An 18,733-nucleotide genomic window follows, 5' to 3' on the forward strand; every position below is an offset into this window, starting at 1 on the left:
GGGGGGGGGGGGGGGGGGGGGGTGGTGGCTCAGAGCGGTGCTACTTGTCAACCCTTACCTGTCATATTTTGCTGACCCCCTCACTGGCAAGGTGTGTGAGCAGGTAGCTCACTAGCAATAGAAAAGACGGGGCAACAACATCTCTAGTACTTGGCAGGGTAGTCCATTTTGGGAGAGGCTTTTTTTTTTTTTATCAGTTTTCATCATTTCCTCATCCTTTCGACGACCTTCACCGAGTCCATCCTCTTTTAGTCTTTTTCCACCATAAAACAGCGGTCACAAGGCTTTGCTTAATGATATTCCCTCTCTTAGTTTAGCCCCCACCTTACTCTAGTCTTTCTATATGCATACAAAGGTATTTTTCCTCTGATTTACATAATGTCCCTAATTGGTGGCACTGTTGATATGGTTACCTGTCTGTACATTGATTGGTGGTTCAGTCAGTATGGCTGTTTCATGTGTTTTGCGGTGGAGGAGACTGACAAAGCATGATACAACTCAAACATCAACAGCTATGATGCCGTCTCAGAATAAAAATATTTGCTTATATCTGGTTATTTTATCCGTATTAGAGGCATGTTTGCCTGATTACTGTGGCATTTGTTTGCAGCATTGATTTCCGTTAATCAGGAGCACCTATTTGATAAACAGGACAGTGAATCAAACAAATCAATATCAAATCTGCAAGTCTAATGAAGTTTAAAGTTTCTTTTCTTCAAGAGTTTGCTTCAGTGTGAAGACTTAACAACTGCTCCCTTTTACAATAAGAAGCATATACTCTGTCAACAAGATGTTTTGGTTAGATGCGTGCGATCGGTCAAATGCTCCGATTCAAGATGAACCTCTTAGAAACACAGTGGTGTTGTGCCAGATTTGAGTGGGACGAGACAAAGTATTGAACCACGGCTGTCATGTGACATATCAGTGATCGCGAGGTGGTGCGGTCAATAGCGGTAAGCGATGGCTCTTATGGGACCCCACTGGTCGGATACGTCAGGCCTGTATTGATTGATTTGCTGCCCTCACTTACCCTCATCTAAATCTGGCTTGCGCAAATCTCTCTCTCTCTCTCTCTCTCTCTCTCTCTCTCTATTGCTCTCTCTCTCTCCCTCTCTCCCCTAACTCCTTCCAATTTTCACTTGTGTTCCACCAGAAGGGTCTGAGGAGGGGGTCTCCTGAGAGAGCTAGCAGGATAAGGTGGTTGCTAAGAGAGTGACATGAGCTGGAAGTTTCACGGTCACGGTCCGACATTTTTGCGCAGTCTTGTCAGAGCAGCCTACAAGGGGAGACTGTCTCCGTGGCAACCGAAGCACCGCGCGCGGCATGTTTTATTTGTTTTTTGCTTTTATCACGACTAATGAGCAGAGATGTAGCCTTTGGGGTATTACTGTCCAAACCGAAATGTTATTAAAATATATTTTAAAAAAAAACAAAACAAAACAGCACAGTTTGAATGACCCGATCATTCTTGTTGACTGATTCTTTGGACGGCCCACAGTAGTCCAGTATTGCTGGTTTTCTTACTTGTAGATGCAGCCTGACAAACCAGTACACTAACTTCACACACTCATGCACATTATTAGTCATCAGAGCAAATTTGTTTAATGGAATCATTTTGTCACGTCTAATACATAATTATAAACACAAGAATCCCTGTAATGCCATTTTTATTTCTCCTCACCAGAAACAGATAAAATAATTTGCATAGAAACATAATAGGCTTTAGACATCTCATATCATTCATGCGCAAGTCTCATCCTTAAGATAGCCAACAATGTACATCCAACAATATTGCTGTGATATATTTTGTGTTACATTATTTATTTAGGACGGTATTGATTTCACTGACTGGGAGCTGCATTAAGGTTATATTCTGCGTACAGTTGTGGGCACACAGTTTTCTGAGTCTTTCCTAGAAAAACATCTTTCATGAGTGAAGAAAGGAAAATGTCCTAAGACCACGGTCTCAGTCATTTTAAGTAGGTCAGAGTGAGTGTGACTCTGAAGGTGTCTGGGCTTTGTTATTGTGTTGTGAAGACGAACGGAACAGAATATAGAATGAGGATCCCTGTAGTTCTTTTCTGTAGTATAGACCCATGCAGATAAGGTTATGGTAATGAGACAACATAGTTTGACGGGGGGGGGGGGGGGGGGGGGGGGGTGTAGCGTGATCTGAATAATTAAATCGCCCTTGTTATCCGCAGTCAGTCGTAGTGATTGTAATGTGCGCTTCTTTACCAGACAGGTCCGAATGTCAATGGAGATCACTGTTCGTAGACATGGGATGCATGTTTGTGCGCTGTCCTGATTCACTCTCCAGCTCTGGCTCTTCACTGCTTTGAGGGAATGTATCCATTGTTTCCATTGCAGAGGAGATTCGAGAATTTGGCTCAAAAGTTAGACTCATATTATGTGTTTGATGGTATTTTAATCAGTATTAGTGGTGAATTGTACAACTTTATTAATGTCCCTTTCATGGTCGCATCTGGTGATATTTCACTGTCATTCTAAGGTTTGGCAGAAGCGACAAAAAAAATAAGAAAATCAGATATGTTGTTATGGTGTTTGTATGAGTGTTTAAGAAAGATTAACAACATCAAAATGAGTAGAGAACCTAGACTCACATATTTCACATATATGCTCTGAATCTAATAAGACTTGTACAGTTGAGCTGAACAAAGTCCTGTGTGTGTGAACAAAAACCAGAAGTATCAGAAGTATTTGAGAATGTTTTCAGTGTGAATACTGCCAACAGCCCTGTGTAATATGAACGATGACATGCCTGCCTTTCTCATTGTCCTCTACAGGTTTTGTTTTGAGTTTTGAGTGGAGCCCAGTGAGGGGGTGGTGATGTGCACTGAATAGACACTCCACACCTGTTTCAGTCATGAACCACCAGGGGGCGCCGCTGAGCCAGAACCCTGCCAGTGTCAGGGGTTTGGAACCCAGCGAAACGACAGACGCACAGCATGAGCGACGGCTCCCCGAGGGCCAGCACCCTCCTTCCCATCGAAGGCGGCATGACAACGCCAACAACGAGGGCGGCGGCTCGCGTTCCGGCCGCCCGCGTCACCACGGAAACCACAACGGCGAGAACAACCATCACCACCACGCCCAGCAGTCGACGGGGGCACCACGTTACCGACGCTACGAGGCGGGAGAAGGGGCTAACCGTACCCGCGCTCCCCGAAGACCGGCGGAGGAAGGCAGTGAGGCCGAGCAGCACCTGCAGCAGCCGCAGCAACAGCCAATCCCGCGGCCGGGCGTGACGCGTTACCGTCGTCAAGGCGACAGTGAGGCCAGGCTGCGCGCACAGCAACAGAGACAGAGACAGAGGCAGCAACAGCAACAGCAGAGAGAGGCGGAGCAGCAGCAACAGGAGCAGGTCCAGAGTCAGCAGCAGCAGCAGCAGCAGCAGCAGCAGAGGGAGCTGGAGGAAGCAGAGGAAGATGAAGGAAACGACAGCGCGCTGGCCCGCTCTGCCAGCACGGAGAGCGGATTCCACAACCACACCGACCGTGCCGAGGGCGACGCCGTGATGGCTTTGGATCCCGACCCGGAGGACGACAGCGCCTACGGCGTGCCGCTCCGTCCGGAGGCGGAAGAGTACACAGAGAGCGCGGAATCGGAACAGCACGGCGGACCCGCCCATCCGCACCACCCGCCCCAGCCCCCTCCGCTACCTCGCGAACCCCTGCCGAACGCTGACCGACCTACGAGCCACGATCCCGAGGCACTCAACCCCACTTACGGCGGTTACGTTTACACGCAGCCCGTGTACCGCGGCCCCGGCGACGACGGGGTCTCCCACGAGCCTGACGACGAGTCCTACTCGGAAGCCTACGCCGACTACTCTGCCCAGGAGCACGTGTACGAAGAGATCGGGGACGCTCCGTCCTCCCAGGCGGAGGGTCAGACGCCCCAGCAGAGACGAGCTGGCTTTAAGCTGTTCGAGTCGGACTCGTACCGCCAACAGGAGGCGGTAGGATCGCGGCTGCACCATTACGACGAACGCTCAGACGGCGAGTCAGACAGTCCTGAAAAGGAAGCTGAGTTCGCACCGTACCCGCGCGCCGACAGCTGCGATCAGGAGGAGGATATTGACCAGATCGTGGCGGAGGTGAAGGAAAGCCTTAGCTCCCAAAGCCTGGAGAGAGCAGCCATGAGTCTGGGTACTGAGGAGGAAGATGAGGAGATGGAGGAAGAGGAGTGGCCAGAGGCAGAGCATCACACCCAAGGGGAAGGAGAAGGGGTAGAAGAAGAAGAAGCCCAACCTCCCGAACCTGTTGCAGAAGAGGCCCAGCCACCGGAAGAGCTGGCTTCAGCAAGGAACAACAGGGAGAAGCGAGATGCTATTTCCCTGGCCATCAAGGATATCAAGGAGGCCATCGAGGAGGTGAAGACCAGGACAGTACGTTCACCCTACACTCCTGACGAACCCAAAGAGCCCATCTGGGTGATGAGGCAGGACCTGAGTCCCACCGCTGAGGCAGACCTACAGCCACCACTAGGGGGAGATGTGAGTATGTCTGATCCAGTTCATGCACCATTCAATAACTATATTAATTTTATCGTTTTTTTTTTAGTGATTTGTTTTGGTTGTTTGCCATCACCATTACGTGTGTAATGATTTTTACTGATTCCCTCTGTTGGCTCTTTCCCATGATTGCCTTAAATTTGCACTCTGAAAAGAATTTTTGGGGAGAAGCCTGTCAAACTGAATTCATCAATTTTTGACACGCAAGTGAAGTGAACTCACTGCTAACATGTTTAAAGTTTAAATGTGCATCTTGATAGAACTAGGGCCTTTTAAAATTAGAAATGCCGCCATCTCATTTGCTTTTAAAACAGCTCAAGCAAATCTTTGCTTCTGGAATATTTTTCATCCTTTTTTTTTTTTTGGAGAAGTACAGGGAATTGCATGACTGAATTTGAAACGTTAAGATCCGCTCTGCGAATGCCGTCCTGCCGTCGATGGTCCCGGCTCTCGCCCGGTTCTCCTTGGAGTGCCGTGGCACGAGCTTTCGTATTTTCCACCAAGTGTTCCTGCCAGGGACCTGAACAAATTGCCAGCTTTCACAAAATGAAGACTGTGCACATAATGGAATGGCTTTTCTTAGTCCAGTGCCTGAAGGGCTCATTTGTATTCTCAAAGAGCACGAGAGTGGCACATGACCGGTGTGTTTGAGTCTGTGTGTGTGTCTGTGTGTGTGTATGTCTGTGTATGTGTATGTGTCTGTGTGTGTGTGTGTATGTCTGTGTGTGTGTCTTTGTGTGTGTGTATATATGTCTGTGTGTGTGTCTTTGTGTGTATGGAGCTGCCATCCCAAGCAACAACAGGTTATGCCTGATAAGAGTGAGGGACAGAGAGAGAGAGGGAGAGAGAGAGAGAGAGAGAGAGGGAGGGAGAGAGAGAGAGAAAGAGAGAGAGGGAGAGAGAGAGAGAGGGAGAGAGAGAGAGAGAGAGAGAGAGAGAGAGAGAGAGAGAGAGAGAGAGAGAGGGCCTCAGAGGGGAAATAGAGGAGTGGAGTGCACTTTTGAAAGTAGCCAGGCTGGTGAGATTGAAGAGTTCACATGCTCGCCGGATTCTATCTATTACTCAACCCTCCTTGTCCTTTAGCTACCTCCTTCTCCCTCTATCTGTCACTTCTTTTCAACAAATTCGCTTTCATTCTGTCCTGACTCAAATGCTTTGTACTCCATCTCCATCAAACACAGGCACTCACACTCACACACGCATACATTCACATATAACACTACACATATCCCTCAGACATCTCTCTCTCTCTCTCTCTCTCTCTCTCTTCTCTATTTCATACACATGCATACAGACATACACACACACACACCCCCAGATACCCTAGCAAACATGTACAGACAGGTCCATATAAGCATTGCTCTTCTTTAAGTCAATGAATAGACACCACTCTCTCTGCTCCCACGAGTACTGCTAGTTTTGTGGTATCATATGTTATCTCATAGACTGAATTGCTAGTACCCAAAAACAAAAAGAAGATTAATCAGATCAATTGCACATATGCTTCTGTCAAATTACTGAACATGTGTAATATGTCATGTCACAAAACAAACCAAGGCATCTGCCACTTAGCACAGTGGTCTGTCTTAAGTGGCTTGTAGGACAGGGTTAATTAATTGCTGTAAATGAATAATTGTTTGGGTATTGTTCAGCAGTGCAGGGTATCATTCAGTGTCGGCTCTGTGGACTCAGGACTCTTGGTGTGATGAAGCAATTACTGCATGAGACGCTAAGGAACAACTTCTGATGTTTTTTTTTTCTTCTCTTTTTTTTTTTTTTATGGAGAGAGACATCTGTGCATTTAATGAAAATTAAATGAGATTCCGTTGGAGTCGCAAGCCACAACCTACCACATTCATGTCTCTTGTGTAATTAAGTGTCATAAATGAAAAAGAAAATGTTCTTCTATAATTAGTCAAAATATCTTTCATTTCGTTTTTTTTGTCAGTCGCATCCATTGAAAAGGGTAAATAGTCATTCTAAGTAGATCTAAAATCGTGTTTAGCAACAGAGAATCTGTCAACAACCTTGGAATTATGTAAAAGGATTCGTATTCTGTGTTAATGACTTGAAAAAAAAATGGCACTCCCTGGCTAGTCAAGTGGGGGAAAAAAAGTCTCTCCTCTAGAAAACAATGTCAGTCATCTCTAAAGTATGCCAAGCCAGTGTGTGTGCTAGGACTTAGCTTAACACAGTTGTAATTTGATCATGCTTGGCAGATATCAGAGAAACGGGAGAAGCGGTTGAAGTTTTCTGAAAGGATTATTCCTTTGTAGCTTTAGCAGTGGGATTGAAAGGCTTCTCAGGCTTATTGATGTATAGGTTTTTTTGGGGGGGGGGGGGGGGGTTTAAGTTTAACTTTGATATGCAGCAGATTTATCACAAATGACAGTTTAATTTCTCACTCTAAAAATCTGTACAATGAGCTGTATGAAAACTTTTCATAGCTAAGCACAGATCGATCCAGCGCGCTGTTTGAATTATCACAACTCCTACAGTCACTAGCATAGTACACCGTAAACCCACTTGAAACGTGGCATTTCTGTTTTACTTTATTAAGCATTAAGCCTGAACATTCAAAGTAAAATCCACTCTTGAGTTCTGGCTTAGTTTGTGTTTTTGTCAGAGCGCGTTATTTTTCCCGTCCCCATAATCATTTATTTAACGCTGGCGCGAGTCTCTGAGAAAAGACAGCATGTGAATAATTCACTTCACAGGCTCGCATAACAGTCTAGGAAAAAAAAAAAAAACAGCATCTTTAACTCACAGCAGTGTGAGCTGGTAATGTGTTTAAAACGTGTCGGTGTTTACTCCGCTTAACATATTGTACTGGCCAGTTTGCATCATGTGGATGTAATTCCATGTAAATCTACCAAAACAGACTTCACAGTTCCATATTACGTTTGGCATCCTTAAAAAAAATGTTTACTGATGTATTTATTCTTGTTGGTGTTCTGCTGAAATTGCCTGTTGTGTAGCACTTGAGCATTTCCACTAATTTGTTGCCGAGTTTTAGCGTAACGGTTAATGCCCTAGCAGAATTCGCACTGTGCTTTCACACAGAGTTAGGGATGACGCGTGGGCTCCTAAATATTGTAATGCCAAATATTTTTCTTCTTCTTTTTACCTCAAGGATTGTCTTGGTGAAATATAAATTGACCACTTTGGACAGGTGCCTTAACTCAGCTATTTGACAGTTATTCAACAAAGTAATGGTGTGATCACCATTCACGTTTTGATAGGAGAGCCAAAAGGTAAAACTACTATCTCCATTAACCAATAAAATTACAGTTGATAGTGTAACATGTTCTCCATATATACGTTACGTCATGTTGACTGTTTAAGTTCACAGTACGTTGATGACTAGGGCAGCAGTAGACTCTGTGTGTTGACACTGTTGAGAATGTGTCTTGTTCACTTTAGCTTTGTAATTGGAGCCTTCATGTTCCGCTAGCCCGGTGCCATTGTGAATTCTGATCTCCCACTGAGTCATCGGGGGAAGACGTGGAGCTTTCATTTATTCGAACAGTTCCTCATTTTGGTTCTTGACGGCTTGTGAAAACCCGTTTCTTTTTAAACTTGCGTCAAGTCGACAGGTCTCTTGAGGGAGCACGCTCACTATAATTTCATTAGCACCTTCACGCTGGGACATGGAAAACTTTTGGATGCAGCAGGTATCTCGTCACCATGGAAACGAGGTTAGGAGCTAGCGTAATTACAGTGATAAAACTGCGTGGGCAGAATTTTTGCACATATTTCAACATATTGAAACTAATTATAATTGTAATTTTTTTTTTTTTTTTTTTGGAGGATTTCCTGGGGAGAGCTCATTTTCATTGCTCTTATACTTGGACTTGCCAGTTCTAAATCAGACTATGATGTAAACATTTTGATTAGAACACCACTCCAATCAAGTACACATGTTTTAAGTAGATCTTTTCTGTACCTCTAGAAATGTAGTGAACAGCAATGCCTTCAGCAGTTAGATCAGAAGTTAAAGGTGTTTGACTGTGTATTGTTTGACTGAAGTAACGTGAATAGAGTTTGTCACCTACGTCAGCTTTTCCAGCAGTGTTGATCTATCAGGTTCATACGGTCTCTGAGAGCAGTCTTCATATAAAGCTATTTTTTTTTATATGGGCATGCACACCCCCACATTATGTTTAAAAGGAATGAATGGTCGTTGATGTCATCAGCGAGGTAACACAACAGGGTTTTCTGTGCATTGCAGTGACTTTGGTTATCAAATATGCAGACAAACAGCGGTAAGGGACTTGTGTCGTCAGTGGCACTGTGGTTAATGTTAAGTCGTGGTCTTTTTTCCGTAGTCTCCAGGCTCAGGTTCCGCCTCACCCCAGGGGGCAGAGTCTTCCAGCCGCCACCTGCCGTTGCACGAGGGGAGCGACAGCTTTGACTCACCTTCTCCTGCGAGCAAAGAGGTGGGGATGCTCGACGTGAAGGTCTCTCACTCGTGACGACAGCAGTGCAAATTGTACAACGTAGCAAGAATGTGTTTAGAAGCCATAACAATGATAGAAAGGGTGTTAGAAGTGTACCAGCTGGTGCGAAGATGCATCATATCTATTTTGACCAAGGAAAAACCGATACAAATGTGTGAAGACATTCTCAAGCTAGTCTTAGCCACATACGCTCTGAGTAATTTAAAGAAACACTGTTGACTTTTAGACTGTTCTGTGTAAAGAACAAAAAAACATTCTGAAACATTCTACAGATGTAAGGATATACCTTTACAAAAAAAAGTCACATCTGTATTTCCTTGCCAAGAGACAACTGACGTCTCCTGCCCATGAATAAACAGTAGTGTGGAATATATTACAAAGTTACCTACATTGAATGAGTTTTTATTTTTTTTCTTCTCTTTGTGGCTGCAGTCTAGGAGAAGTCTGGCTTCATTCCCAACGTATGTGGAAGGTGAGTTGTACCTATTTTTGTACTAGCCCATGCCCTCCATTCTCTGGTATACATTTCCTTATAGAACGTTATACATGCTGTTATATGCAAATCGGCCATTGAAATTAGAGACTGCCGTTAGACAGTGTGAAAACCGACATGGTTTCAGCGCGAATGATACATTGTCAAGACCTGCTGTTAGCGACCCCTCCCCCCCTTGCTGTCAATAAATGTTTGTGTAAAAACGTGACTCATGGAGTCACGATCCTGTCACATTGTGAACTCTCAACCCCCTGCTCCAGTTCCAGGCCCCTGTGACCCTGAAGACCTCATCGACGGCATCATCTTCGCTGCTAATTACCTTGGCTCCACTCAGCTCCTGTCTGACAAAACCCCGTCGAAAAACGTGAGAATGATGCAGGCGCAGGAGGCCGTCAGTCGCATTAAGGTGGGTGGAGAGAGAGGCAAGTCCCCAAATGCTACCGCTCACCTCTAGCACTGAACTAAATTCCTCTGTCTAAATGCCACCGTGCGAGGGTCTGTTCCAAGAATGTTCTGCAGAAGGTCGTTTTGAGGACAAAAATAACTAAAACGCAAAGGAAATAGGAGATCGTTTAGGGTTGTGTGCGATGCGTCAGACAGTGTGTATTTTGAAGGAGTTTTTTTTGGGGGGGGTTTTTTGCATTCAAAACATTTTGAGTTAAAGTACTCGGTACAGAATCACAACAAGCCTGATCAATATCACACCACAGCCCTAAAGCGATACCTTCAGTTTTATTTTACTGTCAAATACCAAGCAACTTGCATATCTGTGCAAGAAAAGGGCAGATAGTTTTAGTCCTGGAGAACTGCCCTTATGGGCGATTGTGTTTGAGCGCTAATCCAACACACCTGACCCTCAGATTCAGGGCCTGATTAACTGAATCAGGTGCGTTCTATTTTGGGTTGAAGCGAAAAACCTTGTGAAACACTTTCACAATAAATATTGTGTACCCTGAGTGAAGATGAGTACAAGAAATAAAAACCATTATTTTTAACAGTCCAACATGGAAGTAACATTGACCTCCCTTGAGATGTGGGGTTTTTTTTTCCCGTTTTGACTCAAATTAAGATGTGAAATTAGTGTTATAGTCGATCAAAGTCAGTAGTTAGAATATACTTAATATTCCACAGTTCAAGATGAGCAGAACTGTAAGCGTATGGATTCTCAGTGTCTTAAGAGGTCATTTATCTACCTGCAGTAGATAAATGAAAGACTTTGAGTTTACCGTAATCTCAATTCGGAAAACCATGTTAAACTCTTAAAAAATAATCCACACATTCCATAACTGGTGTCTAAGTGAAATATGGTAGTGTTCAGTTTACTGAGGTCATAATAAGAATAAGGATTTCTGACTGATCTAAATTTCTTGCCACTTCACTTCTCCGTACCATGATCTCAGATTCTCTGTTTCATTGCCCTGATGCATATGCCAGTCATTCCCGTTGCTTAGTGGCATGTGACTCAGCATTTTCACCTCAGTACCATTCACAGTAATTTTTCTTTTATTTATTTATTTATCTTTTTTCCCTCTCAGCATGTCCAGCGTCATCAAAAAGACCTACATTTTGATACAGTGTTATTTCACGACAAAGCGCCGGACATCGAAAACCACAGCCGAACGAACCCCTGCCGCCTGTCCGTAAAACAAAGCCAAACGGGCTGTAGTCTGTGGAGAATTTCACGTATTCAAAGCGATTTGGTCCCATTATCTTGTATTACTTAATTATCCCAATATTTTCTGGGGGGAACGATGACGTTAGATTGATTATTCTGCTTCTTATCGTGCGCTGTCTGTGAGTATGAGCTGAAAATGAATGGCTGCGAGCGATGTCAATGCTTTTACACCCGTATTAGTCACGCCGATTATGCAGAGAGGCTCCAAACTGATACGAAAACGAGAAAAAAAAGAGGGAGGGATTTAATCGGTCCTCCTTTTCATTGATTGGTTGATGAAAACTATGAAATAGCATTTGAAAATAGAGTGTCAAGGTATCACCACCAACAGTACATATTGTTTTTTAGTATTTGCTGCGTGTTTACAATCGGTTAACAATTCGTTACAGTACAGGTGGAATTTTTTTACTGTGGGAAATTCGTCTGAACAAACTGAAAATTTCATGTCCTCAATCAGTAATACAATCCATTAAAACTGTTTATTTATTTATTTTATTTCTTCATTATTTGAACAAGAGACAGGCCTGATTGAGACAACAGTCAGTGTAGACATGTGTATAAACATGGAAAAACATTCAGTAATATAATATTATATATGTCTAAAGACACAGCCATAAAAAGAATAAGGTACACGGAATAAATGAGAAGTTGCAGTTAAGAAAATGTAAATAATTGGTTCCAAAGATGTCATTAATATGTCATTATGGCCAGGTGCATTTTTAAATTTACTTGTATTACACTTGATTAGCTCTGACAGTCTCCAGACATTAGCTCTTTAATGCGTGGATTCCTCTGTGACTTTCCGTTAATGTGCGTAATTATACTGTTGTGTCAGTCTAATTCATCTCAATCTCAATCTTCAAACCAGTTTTGACAAGTCCCATTAGTTATTATCCAATGTCTGCAGTGACTTTCCTGTACCTCTCCCAAGCCTCCGCAAACAAGACACATTCATCGTCCCCCAAAAATTTCAGCTAGAACCCAAAAACTGTACGAGAATAGAGTCCAAACTCAGCATGTTCTCTCTCTCTCTCTCTCTCTCTGTCTCTCTCTCTCTCTCTCTCTCTCTTTCTCTCTCTCCAGAAGAAAAGGAGGGTAGGGTCCTTCTACCTTGACAGATTGGTTACTTTAAAAATGCACCCAGCCAATGGTTGGTCTCCTCACTTAGTTTAGGATTCCTGTTTGGAGACTGAAATGGAACTCATTATGAATGCTCTCATAACTTATTTATATGCAGATGCATAATTTAACAACAGACTTTCTCGATGACATTTTGATACATTGTCATCCTGAACGACTCGCACGGACGTGAGTAGCTTCACAAACACGGAGGCCACGGATCAAAGCTGCGGAGGGTACTGGAGTAACCTGAGAGGGCTCACGAAGAGTTTTGCCCTTTGTTTGATCTGTTCTCACGAGACAAGAAAAAGAACAAACTAGCTATCGATCGAACGCTTGTGTTTTTTTATTTTGTTTTTTTTTTGTTTTGTTTTGTTTTTTTTTTAATCTGTGTTGACAAATAACACACTGCACTGCTCAATGGCGCTAAACCCACTCTCAAGAAAGATCTAGTGCGCCTCCTGGTGGGTCGGAGAGGGATTTCTTTCTTTATTTGGTAGTGCAGTACTATGTAGAATTTAGCATTTAGAAGTGTAGCTTACAAATAAAAAATTCCAAAAAGGCATATTGTTGACAAGTGATGTTATACAAATACCGCAGCAACAGCAATAAAATCTGTCAATGGTTCCATCTTTTTCACTGAATATGGTGGAGTGTGTTTCCATTTTGATGTGCATTTAATTATAGAAATGCATACAGTATCAGTACCTTCTCCTAATCAAAAACCACCATGAGAAGAAATCATATCTTCTGATCTCAGATCAGCAAACATTGTATCTGCTCCATTTTAGCATCCAAAACAACTGGTCTTCCTGATGGTGTCCCCGTTCTCTTGAGAACTGGGCCTGGGTTCTGCTTTGTTCTAACCATGTTCCTGTTTCTTGTTTGTTCCATGCCAAGCAGACGGCCCAGAAATTAGCCAAAAACAGGAAGAAGGTGCAGTACTTCCTCATCGATTTGGTGTTTGTGTTTCTTATTTTTACTTTCGTTCTTTCTTTCTTTTTGTACCGTCTTGCCTTGTATCCGCACCTCTGTCTAATCGTTTCTTAGTTCTTGTATCTTTCTATTCCCTAAATTTCTGAATCCAGCAACTAGTCGATTTTAGTCTCTTGTGTTTTCGTCAGATGTCCTGTCTGTGAAGTCTGTTCCCATTCTTCCATTCCATATCCGACATTACACTGTTTTTTCGCCAGACACAGCTGACTGAAATGAGTAGTTGTGACATAAACACTGAGCTAAGCTAAACTTAACAAGGCAAATACAAAGAATTTGCTGGATGCAGAAAGCACAGATACTCTCTGTTTTCTGAAGTCTTTTCTTTCTGAGGTGATGTGATGTGTTTGTGACTATATTTTTAAAGTGTTTTCTCTTTGGCACAGTTTTCTGTTTTTGCACACTGCATTTTCTCTAGAATTTTCTGTTGACTTTGCACAGTATTGGATGGCTCTGTCAAAAAAAAAAATACTTCTGTCAGTTCTTCTATTTTTGTTTTCTGGGTTTTTTTTCCTCACCAACTAAACTAAGATGACTTGTCTCAGTGCTGTGAAGAATGAGACTAACCCAGAACACTAACCTGTTTGTTATGCAAGACAGATACACAGTTTTCGCCAGTAAAAGATACTTTGTGCAGGCCATCAGAGTTTCACTGAGGAAAATTAAAATCGTTCATAGATTTGAATTAGCATTTAATGGTTCTTGATCTCTGACCGATAATGATTTTATTTGTCATGTCAGAGCAAGGGAAGGTGCAGTTTCATTGAAAGAATCTTGAAAACGCAATGTTCTCCTCCAGTGTACCTTTGGGCCATGTCAAATGTCAGCTCAACTTTCTGTTTTTCTCTCTTACTTTCTACCTCTCCCTCACATTATTTTCTCTCTCCCCTTTCCCTCTCTATTCTTTCTGTCAGTCTCTCTGCCCCCCCCTCTCTCTCTCTCCCTTTCCCTCTCTCGCTCTCTCTCTGTCAATCTCTCTGTCAGTCTCTGTATAAGTGGATGGACGAGGCAGGGCTAAGCTGACACTGTGCCCCGTGTGAGGGATTGACGGTGTGCTCTTACTTCTCTTTGTGTCTATAGGCTCCTGAGGGAGAGGCTCAGCCAATGACAGAGGTCGATCTCTTCATCTCCACTCAGAGAATCAAAGTGCTCAATGCAGACTCACAGGTACAGCATCCTCCTTTTGTTTGTGTCTGTGTTTGTTGGTTTGTTTATTTGTTTGTTTAAGGTCAATTGCACTTCTGTCATTTGTGTGCAGTGATAATGGTTTTGTAAGATGGGAAAACAGCAGCAACCAGACGACTGTGAGTTGTATTCCTAAGCGTAGCAGCTCTGTGATGCTCCAGTGAGCAGTGGTGCTATACTGGGGCAGGAGCCCAGACATAGAAAGACTCCGGATGATGCTGAGAGACAATTAAGTAGTCATGAACTTCAAAACAAAAAATATATATACTACAATAACATTCTGACATGTTGTCATTAACAGTGTTAAACTGTTGAGCTACAGACACGTGAAAAGGTTCGAGACAAAAGATAAAGTATTTAAACTTGCAGGGGTGATTTGTTTCTCTGAGAAATGATGTACCATAAAAACTCTACTGTATTGTTCCAGTCTTTAGTATTAACAGCTGCTCTGAGGGTCACACAAAAAGGCCGGTATAGCCTGCTTCACAAGTGTGAATTCAGGCCAGTCATTATCTGTCTGGATGTAGTACATCCCAGTATAACCTAACTTTCTTCCTTTGGTTGTTTGACCTTTAGGAAACAATGATGGACCACCCTCTGAGGACCATCTCCTACATCGCCGATATCGGGAACATCGTGGTGCTGATGGCTCGGAGAAGAATGCCCCGCTCCGACTCTCAGGAGAACATGGAGGCCTCTGACCCCGCCCAGGACGAGAAGCGCCAGTACAAGATGATCTGTCACGTCTTTGAGTCTGAAGACGTGAGCACCTCCTTTATAAACATCAGCACTGAGATGTCAAGACTTGCGGTCAGCTGTGTTTGTGTGAAAGTCTGTGGTCGATTCTACCGAAGACCACTGAGCTAGACTTTAGTGAATGCTTGTGAAGAGAGTGCTGGAAAGTTCTTAGTTGCTTTTTCACCAAGCGTCTCATTTTATCATCATATAGTGGCACCAAGGTGGCATAGCAGTAAATTACCCTGCACCATGGCTGGGTCATTGAAACATAGTAAAAGCCTATGCTGGGTTGGATGTTGCTAAGAACACAATTGGCTTTGTTCTTGGAGGGCTCAGACAAAGAGGCGGGATAAAGTGGCACTTCAGTGGCTCTCAGCATTAGTGGTATGTCTGCAGATTTTGCACGTGAATACTGGGGGAAATACTCCACTTGTGAAATTTTCATATAGATGCGTGCAGACAGGGCAGATGTAAAGAGCTGATTCCTTTATTTTGTGACAGTGCCAGTGTTCACCCTGTTAAATTGGGACAGAGCTTTTCTCATCATGGGGAGTAAGTATAGTACAGGGAGTTAGTGATTCCGCTTTGGGAGAAAAGGGAATTTCTCATATAAATGACTCAAGTCTGGATGTGGGATGTAGAGTAGGTAGGTAATGTCATCTTATTTTCCGATAGTCCGCTTGCAGCCTCCAAGTGAAGCCAATTAGGTCTTTCCCAAAAAAACTCAGACATCCGGTTAACTTTTGTTTTGACACTTTTCTCCCTCCTTTTTCTTTCTTTTTTTTTTTTTTCATTCACAGGCTCAACTCATCGCACAGTCCATTGGTCAGGCCTTCAGTGTAGCATACCAAGAGTTCTTGCGTGCCAATGGAATTAACCCTGAGGACTTGAGTCAGAAAGAATACAGCGATCTCCTCAACACACAGGACATGTACAACGACGACCTCATTCACTTCTCCAAGTCTGAGAACTGCAAAGACGTAAGGGAGTCGACTCGTATTCGTACAAGTCAGAAATCCCGAAAAAAAACCCAGCAATTTTGAATACACATACTTTTACTTCCATTCCTAGGCTCTTGTTAGCAAGTTTGGTGATCCAGATGCAGTTTCGCATAGCGAGCGTGTGGTCGTGTTTGTGTTTGATGTACGTGCGGCTGGTTTGTGTTTTATGTTTCAGGTTTACATAGAGAAACAGAAAGGAGAGATTCTCGGGGTGGTCATCGTGGAGTCCGGCTGGGGCTCCATTTTGCCCACCGTCATTATAGCAAACATGATGCATGCAGGGCCAGCGGAAAAATCCGGAAGACTCAACATTGGAGACCAGATCATGTCCATCAATGGGACCAGCCTGGTGGGACTTCCTCTCTCCACCTGCCAGAGCATAATCAAGGTATACCTCTCTGATTGTTTATTTGTAAGGATTAGCACCAGTCTCTTTAAGATCAGATGATTACTGATATTGTTGATATTGTATAGCCACTTAGATCATGACCACCAGAATTCAGTCCTAGCCATTATTAAAAGTCAGTTTTTACATGGAAAATAAACTTGCACAGCCCTCAGCCAATTAGGGGACACTGTGGTTGGTGGAAATGAAAACCAGCAGGACGTAGGCTCTGCAGGGATGCATTTGGGAAGCCTTGGTTAAGACCTTTGTAGTGAGGAATAGTCTGGAGTGGAGATGGTTGATTCCATAAGAGGACTGAAAGAAACTCTTCCACAAAGAGCGTTATAAACCCTCTGATGTTTTGCCTTTTCTGTAACTTGGCTTGGTGACAAATGGCAAGAGATGTTTCTACGTTTAATGTAAGACCATTTGAACGGGAAGTCTCACACAGTTTGCTCTGGTTTTTCTTCTCCAGGGGTTGAAAAACCAGTCGAGAATTAAGCTCAACATTGTCCGATGCCCTCCAGTGACGACGGTCCTCATTAGAAGACCAGACTTGAGATACCAGCTGGGCTTTAGCGTACAGAACGGCATTGTGGGTGCCCATTTGAAAGAAGAGCTTCTTAAAGAACATGAAAACATGACTTGGATAAGGAATATTAAACTCTTGGCTTCTGCTATGGATGTATAGTTTGTTTTTGATTCTACCTATCATTATATAGCACTGATTGACTGAAAAGTGGAAACATCTGTTAGAAATCAGTCTCAATATCAGAAGATAAGAGAAAAAACTAGCGAGTTCTAACAAGAACTAATGAGTTCTGTGGAGCCAGGCTTGAGTACCCTTCACTCTATAATTTCTCCCTAGTGTAGACCAGACCAGGATCATAGAATAATTTGAAATAGTTGAATAACTGGATCCTGTGTCGATTCCCTTCTGTGTTCACGTTTCTTATAACCTCACTTTCTTAATTAACAAGATAAAAGGCAGTTTTGATGAAAATAGTGTAAGATACTCATGTGATGTTTGTTTGCTATTACCTCAATATACTCTATAGTTTAATTCAGTAATGTAACACCAAAGCACACAAGGTAAAGGAAACATGTAAGGGTGCTGGGATGGGTCTTAGTCACCAAAAATCTTCAAACCCAGACGTAGACAGATCTTTTAAGTCATCCCTTGTATTTTTACAGAATTTGGTAATATCGCTTCAGCAGGAGATGATTTATTTCCTTATGATGCAGCTGTTCATATCTTGATGTTGTTTTTTCTCTCTCTCTCTCTCTCTCTCTCTCTCTCTCTCTCTGTGACAGATTTGCAGCCTTATGAGGGGTGGAATCGCTGAGCGAGGAGGCGTTCGTGTGGGCCACCGCATCATCGAGATCAACGGGCAGAGTGTGGTGGCTACTCCACACGAGAAGATTGTGCACATTCTGTCCAATGCAGTCGGAGAGGTGAGACCTGCCCACCAGTGAATAGACACCATTCGTTAGCTAGAAGCATTAGCAGCGCTTACTGAAATTCTGTTCACCCCCAAATATCACATGAAGATGTATCCCATAATCGTTCAAAGTCACTAGCGAAAGAACATTCCATGGTTCTTTTCATGGCTAGACACTTGAGGTTACTCTTTTCTTCAGGGATTCAAAGGTAGTCATAGCTGAGCTGCAAAAATACCTACAGTTCAAAATAAAAAAAAAAAAAAAAAAACTTCAGAATGTTTCAGTCAGAGGGAATTTTTGAGAAACATCTGCGTTGGAATTCTGGAATGTTGTAGAATACAGTACGGCACACGCTGCAGAAACAACAATAACAGTATCCCTCACACCCACAGCTAACTTCTTAGCACCAGATGCTTCCAAACACCATTGGAGCTCAGCTTTAATGGTCTTTTAATAGTGTTGAAGCCTGAAAGACCACAGTGTGACACTGTGTCCACACCGTGTTTTAACAGTACCGACTTTTGTTCATTTCCATTTTCTTCTCCAAACAGATCCACATGAAGACTATGCCTGCGGCCATGTACCGACTGCTCACTGCCCAGGAGCAACCTGTTTACATCTGAAGCTACCGTGTGTCTTGACCTATTTCACCTCTTGTTAATCTCTAAATATGATCTCAAAACCTTACTGGTGAGTGACTGAAC

The 18,733-nt window shown here is 43.2% G+C and overlaps 1 protein-coding gene across 1 annotated transcript; it reads left to right on the forward strand.

The window, feature by feature from the left end:
* Positions 1–2,887: 2,887 nt before the first annotated feature.
* Positions 2,888–18,652, forward strand: apba1a (amyloid beta (A4) precursor protein-binding, family A, member 1a). The gene is made up of 12 exons (XM_030791792.1): positions 2,888–4,519; positions 8,866–8,976; positions 9,430–9,469; positions 9,751–9,896; positions 13,188–13,220; positions 14,358–14,444; positions 15,039–15,224; positions 16,001–16,180; positions 16,377–16,589; positions 17,062–17,181; positions 17,901–18,041; positions 18,581–18,652. Exons 1-12 carry the CDS (start codon positions 2,888–2,890, stop codon positions 18,650–18,652), a joined length of 2,961 nt encoding a protein of 986 aa, XP_030647652.1.
* The last annotated feature ends 81 nt before the right edge of the window (positions 18,653–18,733 follow it).

This window comes from Chanos chanos, chromosome 14, assembly GCF_902362185.1.
Source record: "Chanos chanos chromosome 14, fChaCha1.1, whole genome shotgun sequence".
Taxonomy (NCBI): Eukaryota; Metazoa; Chordata; class Actinopteri; order Gonorynchiformes; family Chanidae; genus Chanos; species Chanos chanos.

Coding starts and splice junctions, on each gene's coding strand:
- apba1a (XM_030791792.1), top strand. CDS start 2,888: ATGAACCACCAGGGGGCGCCGCTGAGCCAGAACCCTGCCAGTGTCAGG. Junction 8,977..9,429: donor CTTCTCCTGCGAGCAAAGAG/GTGGGGATGCTC, acceptor TTGTGGCTGCAG/TCTAGGAGAAGTCTGGCTTC. Junction 9,470..9,750: donor ATTCCCAACGTATGTGGAAG/GTGAGTTGTACC, acceptor CCCCTGCTCCAG/TTCCAGGCCCCTGTGACCCT.